Source organism: Rhinichthys klamathensis, unplaced genomic scaffold (genome assembly GCF_029890125.1).
Source record: "Rhinichthys klamathensis goyatoka isolate OS25496 unplaced genomic scaffold, OSU_Roscu_1.1 h1tg000004l_1, whole genome shotgun sequence".
Taxonomy (NCBI): domain Eukaryota; kingdom Metazoa; phylum Chordata; class Actinopteri; order Cypriniformes; family Leuciscidae; genus Rhinichthys; species Rhinichthys klamathensis.
The window spans coordinates 408,051-426,323 of record NW_026606557.1 but is presented as its reverse complement, the minus strand read 5'-3'; the positions used below and the strand labels follow the sequence as shown (position 1 = coordinate 426,323).

The window sequence follows — 18,273 nt, the reverse complement described above, 5'->3', positions numbered from 1 at the left end:
TTCCAGCCTGCCTGTCTGTACCTGTGATTTATATATTGGAGTAAACTGTTTAAAGTGGAGCTTTTGCCTGTTCATCATTCCTCAACCACACCAAACCCTGACAAATATATTGCAGATATGATCACAGATTACTCAGATTATTAGGATCACATCAGCCAGAAATACCAAGGGTTCACTCTAAGCATGGTGAGTCTGCTTTTAGCTACTATGCCAGGCGCAGCTGGAACCAGCTTCCAGAGGAGATCAGATGTGCTCCTACAGTAGTCACATTCAAATCCAGACTCAAAACACATCTGTTTAGCAGTTCGTCCGACTTTTGTTCTGTATTTGATTTGATTTGATTCTAAACTCTTTTAAGTATTCTTATTTCTTTTGATTATTTTAATTTCCTCTATGTAAAGCACTTTGAATTACCATTGTGTATGAAATGTGCTATATAAATAAACTTGCCTTGCCAATTAATAAGGGGGATTATGGAAATGTATTTATTATTATTTGTCTATATTTGTATTTGTTATTTTGTCTGCATTTTGTTTCTGATTTCGTTATTTTATGTGTATACATATATTTATGTGATATTGGAAAAATGTACATACTTAACTTTATACTTACCTCACCAATGTTTACAATGGTTTTAACTAAAGGGGCGGGCATGGACTATAAAAAGGAGTCCCCAAACTAGTGTATGGTGTCAGTTCACCTGGCGAGAGAGCGTGCAACTGTAGTGCCGGGAGCAATTCCTTATCCTTGACAAATTTTGTGTGTATATATATACACACATATATATCTATATATATATATCTATATATATGTATCATGCCCATGTTTTTCTGGGACAATTTACAAATTCAGAAAATGTGTAATGGCTAGTATTAGCTATAGTAATATCAGATTTTAGGAGTCATGTAGTCTGATTACGTCTGATAAGTATATCTATATGCAATCATATATCATTGCATTAATGAGATTTGATAGCTAGAATGGAGGGAAAGATTTAATGGCTTCAGTTTCACTGTGCACCTCACACAAAGCTATCATATTGCCTCAGAAGACATACAAATTAAAAGCACCACAGCGGTAGTTCATTTGATTTGTGCATTACAAGTCAAATGATCTACTGCTGTGGTGCTTTTTATTTTGGAGCTTGTCTGCCTTTGGTTGCTTTCATTGTGTTGCATGGAAAAAAACTTCCTCTGCTTTGGGAATGAGGCAATATTATCTTTTATGGGGAAACACATATTGTAATGTGGAAACCTTTCTGCTAATGTGAACAGCGTTTTCTTCGATGGAATGGGATGTGTGAGCTTATTAGCTGGAAAATGAACAGATTTGAGGTTGAAGTGAAAATACACTTTTTCTTTTTCTGTCTAGGTGCCACATCCGTGTGATCGACACCTTCGGCACGGAGCCGGCGTATAATAATGAGGAGTACGCCACACTGCATGGCTACAGGACCAACTGGGGATACTGGAACCTGAACGGCAAGCAGTACATGACCATGTTCCGTGAGTCTCTGACTGCTTATCATTCACAGTTTCAAAGCATTGAAGTGCAATAAGCAATGAAAGAGAACTCATTTAGCTATATGCTACATTGTCTGATGGTTTCTGAGCACTGTCTGAGAGATGTGCGCGCATAAAGCCACTCTTCATAAAGCATGTGAGTACTAAACAGAGCTCTTTATGTTGCGTAATTGGGCTTGAATGGTTAAATACACATACTTACATGTCAAAATGGCCATCTTTGCAAGTATCCTTTTAAACACAGTAAGTTATGTCTTAAGTGAACGTAAACAGTGATAAAGAAAATGCATGTGTAACAGTATATTGAATCAGTGAGTTAAGTTTTAAAGTGACGGCAGCCTAATAAACCTGCTGTCTGTGTCATCAATGTTAATCAAACAACAAAAGAGACAAAATCTCTCACTGCTATTGATTGATTTTTTTGTAAGACTATTCAGCATTTTTTATATATACTGTACATTTGATTGCTTTGATTGCTTTGCAAAATTATTGTAGTATTTCTAGTGCTTGAAGTTTTTCAGGTAGGTCTATTTCATTGTTTGTGTTCTAGTTTGTTTTCCTGTTGCTTGTAATTAGTTCCTTTGTTCTTGTTTTATCAAGGATTGTAAGCTTGAGAGTTGTTTTAAACTTAGGCTAGTATTACTTTTTGTTATATTCAAATCGGTGATGCGAATTATGACATTTCAATAGTATCAAACATTTTGATCTCATAAAAAACGTATTTAAAGCAAAAATAACCGTAAATTTATATTATCCGCTTTTTTGACAGTTCACATTTAATTATTTTTACTTTAAATAATGGTTTCTTATGTTTTATTTTATGTTTTTGTTATAAGTTATGTACATTAAGGTTGTATGCTACAATCACTGATCTATATAATAACCTGTATTATTCATGCCAGGCCAGATGCCACTTTGTAAAGAAACACTAAGTGCCTATAGACTGAACACGTAATATACATGTCACCGGTTTCACTAATTCACATTTTTATAGTTTACACAGAAACAATAACGGTACAATCTTCAAAAACACACACTTTTAAACCCGTTTTGAAAAATGCATTTTCAGTAAACGGACCTTTTAAGGTTCTATATATAGAACCTTTTATTCTAAGAGTATAACACAAATAAGAAAGTAAATGGTGAGTAGCTTCTCTAATGTGTTTATCAGGCTGTATAATAAAAGACGTTTAGTAATCACAGCGCAGAAAACAAGAACAGTGCATGTTTGGGTGAGTGTTTCGTGTCTTGGGTAGCAGATGCTATAGGCGCAGAGCATCTGTAAGCAGGAGAAGAGCAGCAGATGTTCTCAGAGCTGGAGAGGGTTTGGGTCTGCGCAGCATATGCACAAATCTGCAGACAGTCTGAGGCACTGCTCCTCATTTAAATATATTAACAGAACACGGGGTTGGCTGAAATTCAGAGTTTAACAATTTGTTCCCTTTCAGTTTGCGAATGTGAATTTGAATTGAATTGGCCAGATTCCCCGCAGGATGATGGATTGGAATGACTGAAAATCAGCACATAACAAAGATGCATTTTCAGTAAATATCTCTTTACTGTAAAGGGTTTTTTTCTCTCTCTCGGGGAATTAGGCAGTTTTTCCCTGAACTGAAAGTTCAATGTATCAAACTGATTTTAATGTTGTCATGAAAACATTTCCAGCACTTTGTTTATGTGTATAAAATATTTATATAAAAGCAAAATTAAACTATTGTGAGGAAATGAAACGTTCTTCAACTATAGTCCATTAAATGACATCTATTAAATGTAATTATATTTATATTTATTAACACATATTTTTAATATCACCTAATGTTTTTGGAAATAGTCCATATGTCGAGTATTCATACTGACAAAGAAAAATGAAATGTTTTATTAAGGATATTGGTACCACTTCATGTATTTAACTACTATGTACTTACATAATAATAAAAAAAGTAGGTCAGGTACAATGTACTTGTGTTTATTGCTGCTATTGAGGTGAGAGACTGGTGGTGATATGGTTGGGGTTTAAAGGTAGTTTCAGTTTTAAGAGAAGGTAAACAGATTTAATTACAGAAATTAATTACAAATGTAGTTACATAAAATAGCATGCGGCTATTTTTAGCGTAAGTACAATGTGAAAACATGTAGGTACACAATAAGTGCATTGTAGTTAAATACTGATATTTATGTTTTTAATTAAATTTTTTACATGTGAGCATTTTTGTCCTCAATAGTGCATTAGTGCCCGCCTACTTTTTCAGCTGCGTTATTTTTTTATCCACTCATTTCTTCCAAAAGGGATTTCAAAAGTCTTCGTCAAATTGTTTTAAGCCATGAACCAAACCAACCAGCTACGAAATGCATCTTAATATTCCAAAGTCAGACACAAATATAAACGTACAAGTCATTGAAATAACTACAATTCCATGAAGCATTGCAAGCAGCATGATCAAATTAAAAAACTATGGAGAAATATAAAACTACTCAATTACAAATGTTGATTATACACATATAAAAAACCAAGATATTTGGTTTATATAAGGTTGTTGCAAAATATGCACATATTCTCACAGTGTTCATGGGAGTGGGTGGAGCTAAAGAGATATTTTATTGCATTTTGCTTGTTTCTACTCTCTGATTGGTGGAATTTTCTGTACAGCATCATGGGTAATGTAGTTTTCACCATGAATTCCACAGTTAAACACAATTAATTTAAAACTAAGTTGAAATAAGGCAGGCTGACATCTTCAACAGAAGCAAATACCATCGATTAACAACCTCATAGTTCACAGTAATTGTGTCTTTAAAGGTTTATAAGTTATTGTTAAATACATTTTCTATAGAGAAAATGTATGTATTCTATTCTTCATATTGCCGAACAACTGAAATTGAATGGACATTCTTAAAACATTTCTGTTTGCTGCTTCTCTCTGTAACATTTAAGATTCTATTCAAAATGAATTCATTCTTGTATGGAACTGTAAATTAAATTAGAATTACTGTGTTTTTTTTTTTCCCCCAGCACACACTCCTGATAACTCCTTCATGGGTTTTGTGACCGAGGAACTAAACCAGACTGAAAGATTCCACATCCAGAGAGACAAAGTCAACAACATGGCTGTGGTTTACGGCAAAGAAGCCAGTATGTGGAAGGTAAGAACGTGTGCATCCAACAATAGCAGGTCAAAGCAAAGGTTTTCCAGATGGTTAACAGAAACAGCAGAATTAGCAGAATTCTGACACATGTCTACCATCACGCAGTATAGCGTTAGACCTCCAGCCTTGCTCAGCGTTTGAAAACACTGCTGTAGAGTTGCTTTCAGTCCGTGTAACTGTCAGAACATACGGAGATTGATTGCCTGGCTCCTATCATGGCTTGTTGGGCACAGTGATTGTGCTAAAGTGGTGTTTGGATGTGCTGACAGCAAATAACATCAGCCTGCTTTAACACGCTTCAAAGCAGGATGAAAGCAAACATTCTGCAGCATCGAGAGAGACAGGCTGTGAACGTCGCCAGAGGAAACTGCGCCCACCCGTCCGCCAACTAAATAAATAAAAAAATAAAATAAAAAACTTGACAAGTAGCAGACTTTAATCAGAAAGTGTGTTCGAACCACTGGGCATTCGGGAGCGGAGATTGGTTTTGATGAGAACAAAATGCACCCCAGGAGCCGTGAAAAAGCTCAGAGTCTTTGAGAAATGAAGTCTCCACGTTTAACCTGAATGTTTTTTTTTCCTGCCGTTTTTGAATGCTGCGCATTTCAGCGCCGTGTTATTGTGTCTCTATCCCTGCCTCTGTGCGGCTCGAGGTTTGCATTGTCATTTCTGTTTGTTTGACAGGTTGCCATTTTAAAGCTATCTGCGCTGTGGAGTCCCTAAACGCTGACAGTTCCCTCCAGGCCAAATAGCAGCCCACTCGCTCTCATTGTTCATGTGTCGCTCAGCCCAGAACCACAACTGTATGCTTAGAGATTGGCAAGACAATCATCTCCTCTTGTCCTCCGTCCCCCTGTCCCCCCCACCCTCCCATTTCTAATTTATTTTTCGGTCTCTTGACGACCGTCTTGGATCACTTACAGCTCTAACTGAGAGCGTGACAATCTTCTCATCAGTTTATGGATGAGCAGGGTTCCCACGGTCATGGAGAACCGTATGGTAAAAAGTTGTGAAATTTGGCACACCAATAGAGTACTGTCCAAACATTCACCAAAGCAAATTTGGAGTCTCTAACTCAATCCCTCTAGCGCCACCAACTGTCCAAAGGTTCACTTACATTTATGCTAATAACTTTTGAACCATAAGGGCTAGAAACAATTCCCGATTGCACCCTACGACTAAAATAATCGAAGGACTTCTTTAATTGCTTATTGTTGCCGTTTGTCTGAAGCTCCCAGCCATACTTGCATTGAACATTGTTCCTTTTTGTGCTTGGCTAAAAATAGTTGCGCTGCTTAAGAATTTTTCAAGATTAATGAATATAAATCTTAATATGAATTTTGTTGATACACCAACTTACTGCACTCAATGAAATCAGGATCTGCATTTTGTTTACCATGTAGTTAGTCGCCACCAATGGTTTACATAAATCCCAAATGACATATGTGTCCTGTATTTTACTAAAGAGAAAGTGAGTGTCTCCTGTTTTCTTCTGCTGAAGCTGGTAATCCTGATTCTGACAAAGAGAGTAAGAGGGTTTGACTGTATTGTTTTCAGAGCTGCTCCTTCTTCAACACAAATCTATGGGATTTGTTCACCCAGTTTTTCATACACCAGTGAGAATTGTAAGTCTGATCACTCAAGAGGCAGGATTTGAGGACTCAAGACTGTGGCATGTGTTACACACTGAAGTTTAATGACTTGAGGTTTTGAATAACTTAGAAAGCACCTCTAATGAGCTGTTTTGTAGCTCCGTTTCAATAAATGGATAGATTGTTGTGGAAGTTAACTCAAAAGGAAATTGACTTTTCCACTTCCAGAGGTAGTTGAAAACACATTCGACCGGATTGCTTTCGTATACGCTCATGTGGTCGAATATGGTTAAACAGACACAAAGCCGCCTACTGACTTGATGCCTAAACATTATGTGAACTGCACTAGTCATACGGGATTTAAACTGTATAACTTTTGTCCATTAGATCATAGACCTTCCTCTTGAAGAAATCAGGACATAAGCGGTTGAAAGTGGACAAAAGAGACGCATTGAAACACCAGGTGTGAACGGGAATGTGTCTCCCTCGTCTACTTGTGATCCGATCGACCACAACGCATATTAATACCAGGTGTAAACTGGGCTATACCAACCCGATCTCACGACCAATTCGTCCGAATTTGACGAGTGATTAAAAGATGGCTAATTCGTAACAATTCGTACGACCTCACTCGTACGAATTAGTACGATTTTTGCTAAAACGTACATATTTGACGAGTTGCCCAATTCGTATGAATTCGTACAAATGACCTACCCCTGACCCCGCCCCTAAACCTACCCATCACGTGGGTTTAGACAAATCGTACAAATTCGTACGAATGAGGTCGTACGAATTCATACGAATTGGCCATCTTTTAATCACTCGTCAAATTCAGACGAATTGGTCGTGAGATAGCGTTGGCTATACATACATTTTGATATGAGACATGATGCATACTGGGTCACATTAAACAGTGGTTTGATCATATAACATACAAGAAAAAATACAATATACAAAACATAGTCTTCATAATCAAATGCATTAAAATGTTTTACAAAAAAAGAAGATTCCATTTAGATTCTGAAAGCGGCGTTGGAATGAATCACGTACTGTATGTCAACTTGCTGACTCACAAATAAGCTTGCATTTGTTTAATTTAAATTCACTGATTGCTTGTTACAGATTTATATAACAATGTTTTATCCTCAGCACTGTTTAACTAACGTTTTCATACAGAGATCGATGCGGAGATGTCATTAACCTACCAATGCTTTTCCAGAGACAGACAGAAATCTTTAATGTGAATCTTAACGAGGCCCTACATTGATTTTTCCGAACGTCCGTTGTTTGAAATAGCACATCATCTGTTACTCTTATTCCTCAATCGCACGTTCATTACTGCTTAGAGGAAAAGCAATTTTGGTTCACACAAGAATCATTCGGTCATAAATGTCCAGAAGGTAAACTTTGAACTTTTGTAGTCACTTTGTTTAAGAACTGTGCTGTTAAAGCATCCATGAGAGTCAAGGTTCTTTTGCTGCGCGAGGAAAATGGCCAAATGTGTTTTTATTCTCAAGAGAAGGCGCTTGCCTCCACAACTCTTAATGGTTTGATATAAGAAATTAGGTGTAACACTTGCCTGAGGAGATGCATGAATTATTAATGGAGTAATGATTTAAATAAGTAAATAATTTATATACCTCTTTAACTGCACATCTAAGAGAACTTTCATTATTGTCCAGAGAACATGGTCCTTCTCTTTGTTCTGATGTGAAAATAGCAACATCAAAAATAGAGATGTCAAATGTACGGTCAAGGGCCAGATTGGGGGAAAAAAAAGCCACCTTGTTCACCATTTCTTATATTTTTCTTTTCTTTTTTAATTTGTCAAACCATATGCACTCATGCAGACAGCATTAAAACGTCAACTCTATGCTGCTTTAATATCTAATTTTGTGTAAAACATATTGTAATCTGACCTTTCATATACCTGTACATAAAAAACTGAGTTAGGCAGTATAAACTAAACAACAATATTCTCAAGAAAAGAGAAACCCAATCACTACTCTTGGGTATAACATGATTTTAATATGCCACCTAAATAAAAATAAATAAAAAAACTTGTAGCCTATGGCTCATTTTAATTACATGTTTCTCAGTCAAACTCTGACAGCCTCAAATCAGTATTAATGTATGAAATGAAATAATCTCTCAGTGGAAATGATGGTGAAATTGACTTTAGTCATTCATAATTAAAGATGTGATCTAATTGTAATATGTTTTATTATATCTTGCCAGCATAATGAATGCATGCTGATGTGTTTTGGCATTATTTATTTTTATATTTTTCTTCAATTATTCTGAGCATGTAGATGCCATTACATATACCATTTAGTTTTTGTTGATTGAGGTCAAATATGCACAAATACAAACTAAAAAATAAAGTGCATATACAAACACAGAGAAATTAAGTGTTGTGCCCTGATGAGGGCTTTATTGGACAACAAAAGGAGAGTGAATCAAATGCTGTTAGGATGCTGGCTACATCAGATCAGGCGCTTTGTTTTTGTCAAAGGCAAATGCATTACAGTTTTCATAAGATTTTGTCGTTCTGCTGTGAAGTTGTAATTGTAAGCACCTGTGAGTCAGTTTCACTGCTCCTCTATGTAGCCATGCTTCTGTTTGTGTGCTGTCCATGGTGCTGATCTCAAGTCAGTAGTTGCGAAACATTCACTGTTTAAATGTACAATTTGTATGTATTTTATATACTGTTGATGAAGAACAGTTATACAGATGCTAGAAAACATGCTCAATTAGAGAAAAGGTGACAGATTTGCGCGACTGAACTATAATAAAATACAGATAAAGCAACAATTAAATGCAGTGCACATAATATGAACTTCATTATGTTGCATTAGGCCCAAAATCATTCAGTGTTTTTCAGAAAATTGCCATATGTATTATTTTTATTCCAAAATCACTTTAACTGTATTTATGACATAGTAATTACAGAACTCATAAGTAGTGACTTTCCTGGAGGGCTTGACACACTAGTCTTTTTATCACTGTAAAACCTAACAGTTGTTCTAACCAACCCTTTTTATTTACTTAATGTCTAACAATTTATTGAACATAATTGTAAAAATCTAGTAATCTGTACTATTCACATACGATGCCTTTGTAACTCAGAAAACCCAAGTAAAGATTACTTGATTGGATTCAGTATCATTTTGTCAAGCAAAAGAGGTGGGGCAACTCTGGATTGACTTTTCACTCATTTCCTCCACTTTTGCAGTTATCTTTCTCCTTACTTGCTTTCGCTTATGTTCTAAGTCAATGTTGAATTGTCAATACAACTGAACATTTTGAGAGAATATCACATTATTTGACTTTATACATTGATGTTGATTTAAAAAAAAAAACATGATCACCATTATGGTGATCAGTGTTCCTTTTGGTTGGGCACTTGGAACTTAATTTGAATCACTATAATTATGATGCAGTGATGCAACAAGAAATCACAGTTATTTTGGGTTTCAGAGGAAGAGATGTAATACATATGTTGCTTTTAAAAGATACCAAACTTCTCTCTAAATCACTAACTAATCTACATTTGATGTTGAGTTATGGTCTATTACAATTTTATCGCTAACACTATCGTGAAACAGTAAACATTTAAGGGGTTGATCCCCCTCTAGTTGTGCCAATATCTTACAATCAACATTGTTTTAGTGACACACAGACATCAACATTCAACAGACAAAACACAACAATGGTAACCATTACATTTTTTTATTTTATTTATAAGACTCTGACCATTACAAAACAATCTGTATTGTGCTAATACTGACACAAGACAGCAAATACAATTGTCAAATAAAGCAAAAAAAAAAAAAAAAACTGTAAAAACAAAGCAGTTGCTTAATTTATTCATGCCGCAATGCACTCTGTTACTCTGTTAATATTAAGTCAGTAAAACTCAGAAGCCAAGTTATGAAAACTTGAATACACTGATACTCTTTACTAGATTTTCCTGAGGCAAGATTTTTTTCCAAGTAAAATTCACAAATTGAAATGTACAGTGTACAGCTTATTCTTATCCATTCTCCCCACTTTCTGTGCTGATGCAGGGTAAGGAGAAGTTGCTGACCATCTTACACCGTTACATGGACATCCATGGGACAGTGTACTATGAGGCACAGCGTCCCCCAGAGGTGCCAGCATTCGTCAGGAACCACGGCTTACTGCCCCAACAGGAGTTACAGCAGCTTCTGAGAAAGGCTAAGGTACTGTTAGCATGATGTACTTTTAAATCTTCGATAAGAAGTGTTGGGGAAAGTTACTTTTAAAAAATAATTTGTTACAATATTTCGTTACTCCTTAAAAAGTAACTAATTGCGGTACTTTTTAGTATCTTGCAGTTACTTTTTACATTGCATTACATTCATTTAGCATTATTTTGTCTCACTGAGAAGTTACATTTAGCAAGTGTTTAATGCAGTAATGCACTCAACACCATTGCATATAACATACACCTTCACTTAGAATATTTCCTGGCACCTAGATCTATGTATGTCATACAAACAATCTCTTAACAATATGGGTTATTTGACCTATTATAACTATTTTTATTGAAAGTTGATAGAATGTTTTTTGTTTTTATGTCTGTTCCCGCGCATGCATGAGTGTGCAAGTGATGTTATGGAGAAGAAATTTGAATTCAGTAATTTAATTTTTGTTTTGTTTTATTAATTGTACATTACTTTTTAGTTTATTACTTAAAAAAAGTAACTTAAATATTAATGTGTACATTTATAAAGTGATGCATTACTTTACTCGTTATATCAAAAAAGTAATCTAATTGCATAATACATTATTATTGATTAATGATCATATGTAAAAAAAATAAAAAAAAACTTTTAATCTGTTGACAACCCTAGCTTAGAGTTTAAACCAATTTTTACCATTACATTTTCTCCTAGCTCTTCCTGGGATTTGGCTTTCCGTATGAAGGCCCCGCCCCTTTAGAGGCCATAGCCAATGGATGCATATTTCTGCAGCCAAAGTTCGACCCCCCTCGCAGCTCCCTCAATCATGAGTTCTTCAGAGGCAAGCCCACTTCCAGAGAGGTAAGTGCAGTCTGCGCACTATATATACCAGTAACCATATTCTGTGGATTATTTCTCTCTCTCTCTCTCTCTCTTTTTTTTTTTTAGTTGACCAGGACTGTACAAAATGTACATTAACACTACAGTAAATTCATGAAATGCATACTGTATATATATATATATATATATATATATATATATATATATATATTAGTATGTATACACATGTATGAGTTTCTGAATTGTATTTTTTGTAATTCTACTTCCTTAAATAGAAAAGCATCCTATGCATCATATTTGCCAAACTTTAGTCAACCTTATCATGTTTTTATCATTGTCGTCATTTCAGAAATATATATTTATATTTCATCAGAATTATTCCACTTTCACCTATAAATAGAAATTAAGAGAATGTTAACTCATACGCGTGGTTTATTTGACCTAATCTAGCTTCCTGATTCGTTATCACTATTATCATATAGCTTAAATTAATACACTCTATACATTATGAAAAACTGTTAAAACAAGAAACTTCTCTCAAAAAGTAAAACTGTGGAACTCCTTAATCCTTTAATGAATGTTTTTCTATTAAAACAACAGCAAAAAAGACTTTGTATTGCCACACAGAGGAATAAATTAAGTGCATTTATTCAGCAACCACAATCGCAAAACAATAGTCTAAATCCATGTTTGGATTTATTGCATTTCATCACTGAGAAGGTTTCGCTCAACTCCAGCTTGCTTGTTTGTCTGTGTTTTCAGATCATCTGCGGCACTTCCATTGTGTAGAGAGCGTAGTGTACTTTATGTCTTTGCTTAGTGTTGTTTTTCTTCTTATTATCTTGACCTCCTAAGTGTTTGTTCGTTTGATTGAATGTTTAATAAAGTTGACTATTGCGTTTAGGTCCTGCCTCAACTCATCTCTTGCAATGTGATATCATGATAGTTAACACTATTTTTTTCATCTTCCCATCAGGTGTCATCTCAGCATCCGTACACTGAACAGTACATCGGCAAACCCCATGTCAGAACAGTAGACTTCAACAACTCTCAAGAGTTTGAGACAGCTGTTGTAGACATACTCAAAGACAAGGTAACTGTAGTTTTCTGTTACAGCTCTGTTATACGCAGTGTAACAGTGGTTGTTGCATGGCTTTATGAAGAAATATAGAAAAGGAATGTCCAAATGTTTTGGTCATACAATTTACATACTCCCATCAAGACATGCCTAGTAATTGGAAGAGGAATATTTGGAGATACTGTCATCTTTTTTATATAAATCTTTCATGGCGCCAATTAAACAGTGGAGTGCAATGTCGTGTTTTTTAGTCATCTTAGTCTTTAGTTCTGACTCAGTTGCTTTCTCAAAGCACAAACTTGCTGTTGTTATGGAAACACACTGTCAAAAGTTCGAAATCACTGTTTTTTTTCATCCACAGTGCAAACATAGGGAAAGCAAACAAAAGAAATGGCATGATTTTGAGCACAGGGAACAACAGTTTGCAATTGTTTAGATGTACACAAGATCAGTCTTTAAAAACTTGCTTTGAGTTTCACCATCACCCATTGAATGATACGACAGGCAAATTCCAATCTTTGTCAGCGCTACTAAAAAAAAAAAGATCAATTATTTTACATTTGTTTCAACACTGTAGTGATATTGCCATTTTGAGGAATGATTGCACATCCCTGCTGAAAAGACTTGTGCTGGTTAAGGCTGGTGTGGTGCTGGTTTAGCCAATCTAGCTAGTCTTATGGAGACACAACTTTTTATTAGAAAAAATACAATAATAATAATAAAAAGAAAGTTAGAACTAGGGGCATTGGTGAAACCTTATAAAAGTGGAAATATTGTGATTTTCTAAACGAATGGCAGGTTAAAGTTGTCAATGAATGCACCTACAAACTACAGTTGTTTTTATTTACTCATGCTCATATCACTTTAAGCCTGTAACGTTAATTTGGGGTTTTGTTGTCTTTTATTTTTTGTCTGCAGCTGTGTTCAAAATCGCCCCCTCATTATACCTTCATTCGCTATTCCCTACTTTACTAGCCTAATATAGTCCAGTTGAGGGAGTGAATAAAAACGAGTGAGTTAATTGGGACACTGAGTTCGCCGGTAGGGTTGCTGCTTTTTGCATTTTTTGAGCTTGGTGTTTAATAATCATTTGAAACTAAGCAAACTGGCAGCTCCAGTAGTAATGAAAAGATTTATCTTGAACTCTGTCATGGAAACTAGCATGTATAAACATCAATTAAAAAATGTAATAATCAATTAAAAAGGAATTTATACCTGTATGATATTACGCTGTACCCACATTGGACCAGTGGGTTGGAAAATGGATGGATGTATGATTCAGTTGCGGGCGCCATCAGATGCGGGAATTCATCCAGCACGAACATCACAGTGCATTGTGGGTAATCTCTAGCCATTGAGAGTACATTTGTTGTACACTCGTTATTGTGGTGCATTCTGGCATTGAATGATATTGCACTTGATAATGTCCAATATGGATAAACACCACTATAAATGTCCGTTCCCTCAAATAGGGACCTATTTAAGGGTTTCTGGTTCTGTCATGTGATTCCCTTGCCCTCATGTGATCATGTCATGTTCTTCCCTTGTGTAATGTGTCCTGTTCTGATTGGGTCTCTTGTTTCATATGTCACACTTCATCTGTTCTGTTTGTTTCATGTTTCCATTGTGCCTTGTCTAGCTTTGTTCCTTGTAACCTGTTGGCGAGTTTCTTGTTTCTTAGTCAAGTCAAGTTATCAAGCCAAGTCTTTGTGATTTTTAAATACAAATACAAAACAAACAAAGTAAACCTGTGAAACGTGATTTTCCCAAACGGCCTCCATGAAAACTAGTCCCGTCCGAATAGGGCTTAAACCAGTATTGATATGAATATATTTCCCCTAGTCAAAGCTCTTGAAATCTCGATGAGATGCTAAACACAGAAACGTTGACACCCTGGATTTGACGTCATTGGTATTCATGTTGTCATAAGCAAAAGTGATGGAGAAGAATATTTGTGAGCTGCATTGGAGAGGATTTTCCCATGTGTAACATTAAGTCAGTTCTTCACACAAAGCTATCATAAGGCTTGGTTCAATCCCTAAACACTTGCCCATCTGCCATTGGTTAGCCAAGAAGAATGTTCACTTATGATGTATTCCAAAATATAACATTGAAAGTACCTTTAAATATGAATCAAGACGCATAGTTTAATCAGGCTTCACAATAATGACATGCATGGACAGGTATTAGATAAGTGAACTACATGTTGTATACAGGTTTCTGTTTGTGATTTTTAGCATTCGTCTGTTTGCACAGGTGGGACCCTTTATACCATATGAGTACACTTGTGAAGGCATGCTGGAGAGAGTGAACGCTTACATTCAACATCAGGTACGGATGCATTTCAAGTTCAATACTATTAAAGAACAAATATAAATACAGATATATATTTATATTAAAACTGGAGAAAAGTAACCATTAGTATTCCCATTTATTTTGTTTTCCATTTGGTAAGAACCCCTGGAAATATACACTTTGAATTCAAATACACAACTTGAGTCACCCTTGCTTATAGATTCTCAGTTCTGGTCTATTAGCCAATCACACAAGCCAAAAATGCCACGTGACTAATCACTCTGGATCCAACATGGCATCATGAAAAAATGGCACAACTAGAGCCATTCTGACACTTTGAAATAACATTCCAGTAACTTTTCCTTTTATGATTTGGGACATACTGACAAAAAGTGTACGAATCGTGAGCAGAGCAAGTCTATGATCTGTGTTACGCTTACACATGCACACGTAGACAAAAATGTAAGAGAATAAGCGTAAGCATATTTTTGCCTATGATGTGAACTACGCATATGCTGAGCTTGCTAGTCGGTTGCCTTTGGGATTTGATGTGAGCACATACACTGAAACACACTTTTGAGAACCTGAACTACTCTGAATGCTTTGTTCAGCTCCTTCAGTACTCAGCACCACTTTTTTATTATTTATGTTTTTAGCTCAAACCTGGAATTAACATACACAAAGTAAAATGACTCATTTGACCCTTGGGAGTATTCATTTTTAAGAATGCATTACAAATAGGTAATTCAAGTGAAAAAAGTTAAAATAGTAGTTAAAAAGCAATAATATTTTGCATTGTAGTATTATTTGTACTGTCATTATAACACTATAAAAGTTTTTTTTTTATTTTTTTTTATTGTATTTGACCTAACAGACTATTGACCCATTCACACCAAAACATGGAGAATATAATGGGAAAGTTTTCAAAAACATGCTCTTTGAAACACTTTTTTTCAAAAGTTTGCATGTAAACGGCCCCTTTGATTGGCTGTTTTTATCGTTCATCAGCTGAAAATAATTGTTTCGAAAGTGATTCAGACAATATCATCCAATATCGTATGATATCGCCATAGTTGTGGTGTGGATTTCCCTATTCTCATTGAATTAGAACCATTATTAAAACGTCATAGTTATCGTTATTGCTATTGCTGCAGCAGACCTTATGTCTGGTGGTTATTAAAGCCTTAATTTTTCCTTAAAATTATGGTAAAACAGTGTATTTATTTATTTATTTATTATAAAATATAATTGTCGGTAAATCCTGATTGGATAGATTGGATGAATCACAAAATTGTACTGAAATAGCAGCAGCGCACATCATTTGAATTCTGTATCTGTTCAGGTAAAACTGCTATTTATTTATTTTTATAATGTATCATAAGGCTCTCTTCCAAAGATCTTTCCAATAATTTTTGTTGTTTTTTTAGGATTTTTGTCACCGCAGCGTTCCATTCCCTAAAGTCAATGAATCCAGATCGTGGCCTGGGAATCCACCCAGTCCTTTCCTCCAGCTGCCCAACTCCACAGCTTTGATCTGGGCACCCAACATCACTGCCCCGGCCTGCTGGCCCCCCCTCAGCGCCCTCCGGCTCGTCCTGTCTCCAGAGGCCTCGTCCTGTGTGAAAACCTGCCAGGACGCCGGTCTAATCTGCGAGCCAGCTTTCTTTCCTTTCATCAACAATATGGAGGCCTTCAATGGGTGAGAGACACACACTGTTATATGTATTTTTTTAAATGTATTTGTTCATTGACAGCCAATTAATATGGAGTTATGAAATTCATTTTATCTACTGTATAATAGACTATATATTCGCTTTGTAATTAGTTTTATGTCATTGTAGTTTTGTTTTCATTTACACAGCTTCATGGGATACGCAGTTTCATGTAATATTTTGCTTCAGTCAAAATGTGTAATGTGTTATTCATCTCACAGCTGGACGGTTTGGTTTAAAGCTGACAGATCTTAAATCCCTATAAGAAAATGAATGCGAAAAGTATTTACGTAACCAAGACCGCTGTAGAAATGAGCAGGCATTGTTCTCTATTCACCGTGCTGTTTTGAATATCCCCCCCTGTTCTTGTCTGTGGTTGTTTGTAACGGATGCATTGTGTGTGAATGTGTGCATTTCAGGCTTAATGCTCAGTGTGAGTCTTTGGAAGCGGAGAAGAACCATGTGTTTCCAGCCGTACAGGTGGACAGGAGAGAGTGTTTCCAGCAAAAGGAGCCGCTGCTGTTCAGTTGCGCTGGAGTCAGTGCCAAACACCAGCGGATTTGCCCTTGCAGAGACTACCTCCACGGCCAGGTGGCGCTGTGCAGGGACTGCCTTTGAGCTTTCACCATAGACCTTTAAAGAAGTCTGTGGTAAACTGAGGCCAGTCCAGGGCAGTCGAACATGTCAGAATCCCCAGATCGCTGGTATCAACAGGTTCATGGGAATCGCTGGACTGAGGTCATTGACGTCAAGCTTGAAGATACGTCCGAAGAAGGGTCGTCACTCTTGGTTACTTTGATCCAAAGCAAAACTTTGCCTCCGGATGGGCTATTGATGGTAAGCGAGATGGAAACCCTGATGTTCACCATCTTTGGAGTCGATCTGAAAGAGTTCGGCTGGTGGCGGCTTCAAGGTTGGACAGCGTGAGCCCGAAAATAAATGCAAAATACAGTTTTGAGTATGTGGCTGCTATGTGATGCAAGCACGACTCTAGTAGCTGAAGTTTTATGAATGCTGAAAGTGCCAGAATTGCACATGAATTTTAAAGTCAACATGAAACATTATAGAGTGCTGCAGGGTTGACATATTTTTGTAGGCCAAAACTGGGAAATGAGTTAGCATTTGATCACTTCTGGCTGGATCGTCTTAAACTCAATGGCTTTGTTGAATGGGTTGCTGAAATAAGGTCTGTGATTAACACAAGCTCGAAATATTTTCATGTTTTATTCTGCAACATGAAATATGTAATTAATTCCCCCTTTTTTAAATCTTTGAATTGTCTTGTAAAATGCGACTATGTCTAATGTGACTATAGAGGTGGTTGAAGACATTAAACATCATCAGCCGAACATATAAACTCGCTTTCACAGCTTCGTTGTGTTTATAACCACACTCTTACAAACTATTACAACTCCAACTTCCAGGGAAAGGGTTTTAAATAAAGACTGAAAGAGTTGTCTAAAGCTTTATGGTGGTGGCATTGAAGTCATGTGACTGTAGTGTAGTGCATGTGTAACCTGCGTTTAGCTTTTTCCTTGTGACGGTTGTATTTAGGCTTCAAAATTTTAAAAAGTTGTTTTCATTTGTGAAGATTATCATGATGAACAATCCATGCAAAAATCATAAACCTTTGCTGGTCACAGAGCTTATTTTCTTCAACAATACAAAAGCCAATGGAAAAATCCTATTTGTCTTTTTGTCGATGGAACCAGTGTGATGATTAACTTACGGCTCGGCCTACAAAAATACATTATCACTGAGGCACACAACCCAAATAGGAGTCAAATAGGAGATTTAAACTAGATTTCTGCTTGGGACTTTTTTTTTTCTATTTGGTCCCACTCGCGTCCACTCCTGCTAGGTTTTATTATGCACGCTTAA

The 18,273-nt window shown here is 36.1% G+C and overlaps 1 protein-coding gene across 1 annotated transcript in view; it reads left to right on the top strand.

Moving 5' to 3' along the window:
- LOC130085090 (alpha-1,6-mannosylglycoprotein 6-beta-N-acetylglucosaminyltransferase B) overlaps positions 1-17,553 on the top strand; it is a 124,731-nt gene extending 107,178 nt beyond the window's left edge. The window contains exons 10-17 of the mRNA XM_056250676.1: positions 1,372-1,505; positions 4,534-4,664; positions 10,330-10,485; positions 11,182-11,328; positions 12,284-12,400; positions 14,642-14,716; positions 16,108-16,379; positions 16,812-17,553. Coding sequence (XP_056106651.1) covers positions 1,372-1,505; positions 4,534-4,664; positions 10,330-10,485; positions 11,182-11,328; positions 12,284-12,400; positions 14,642-14,716; positions 16,108-16,379; positions 16,812-17,010 — 1,231 coding nt within the window. The 3' untranslated portion in view covers positions 17,011-17,553. The remainder of the gene's footprint in view (positions 1-1,371; positions 1,506-4,533; positions 4,665-10,329; positions 10,486-11,181; positions 11,329-12,283; positions 12,401-14,641; positions 14,717-16,107; positions 16,380-16,811) is intronic.
- Positions 17,554-18,273: the final 720 nt, after the last annotated feature.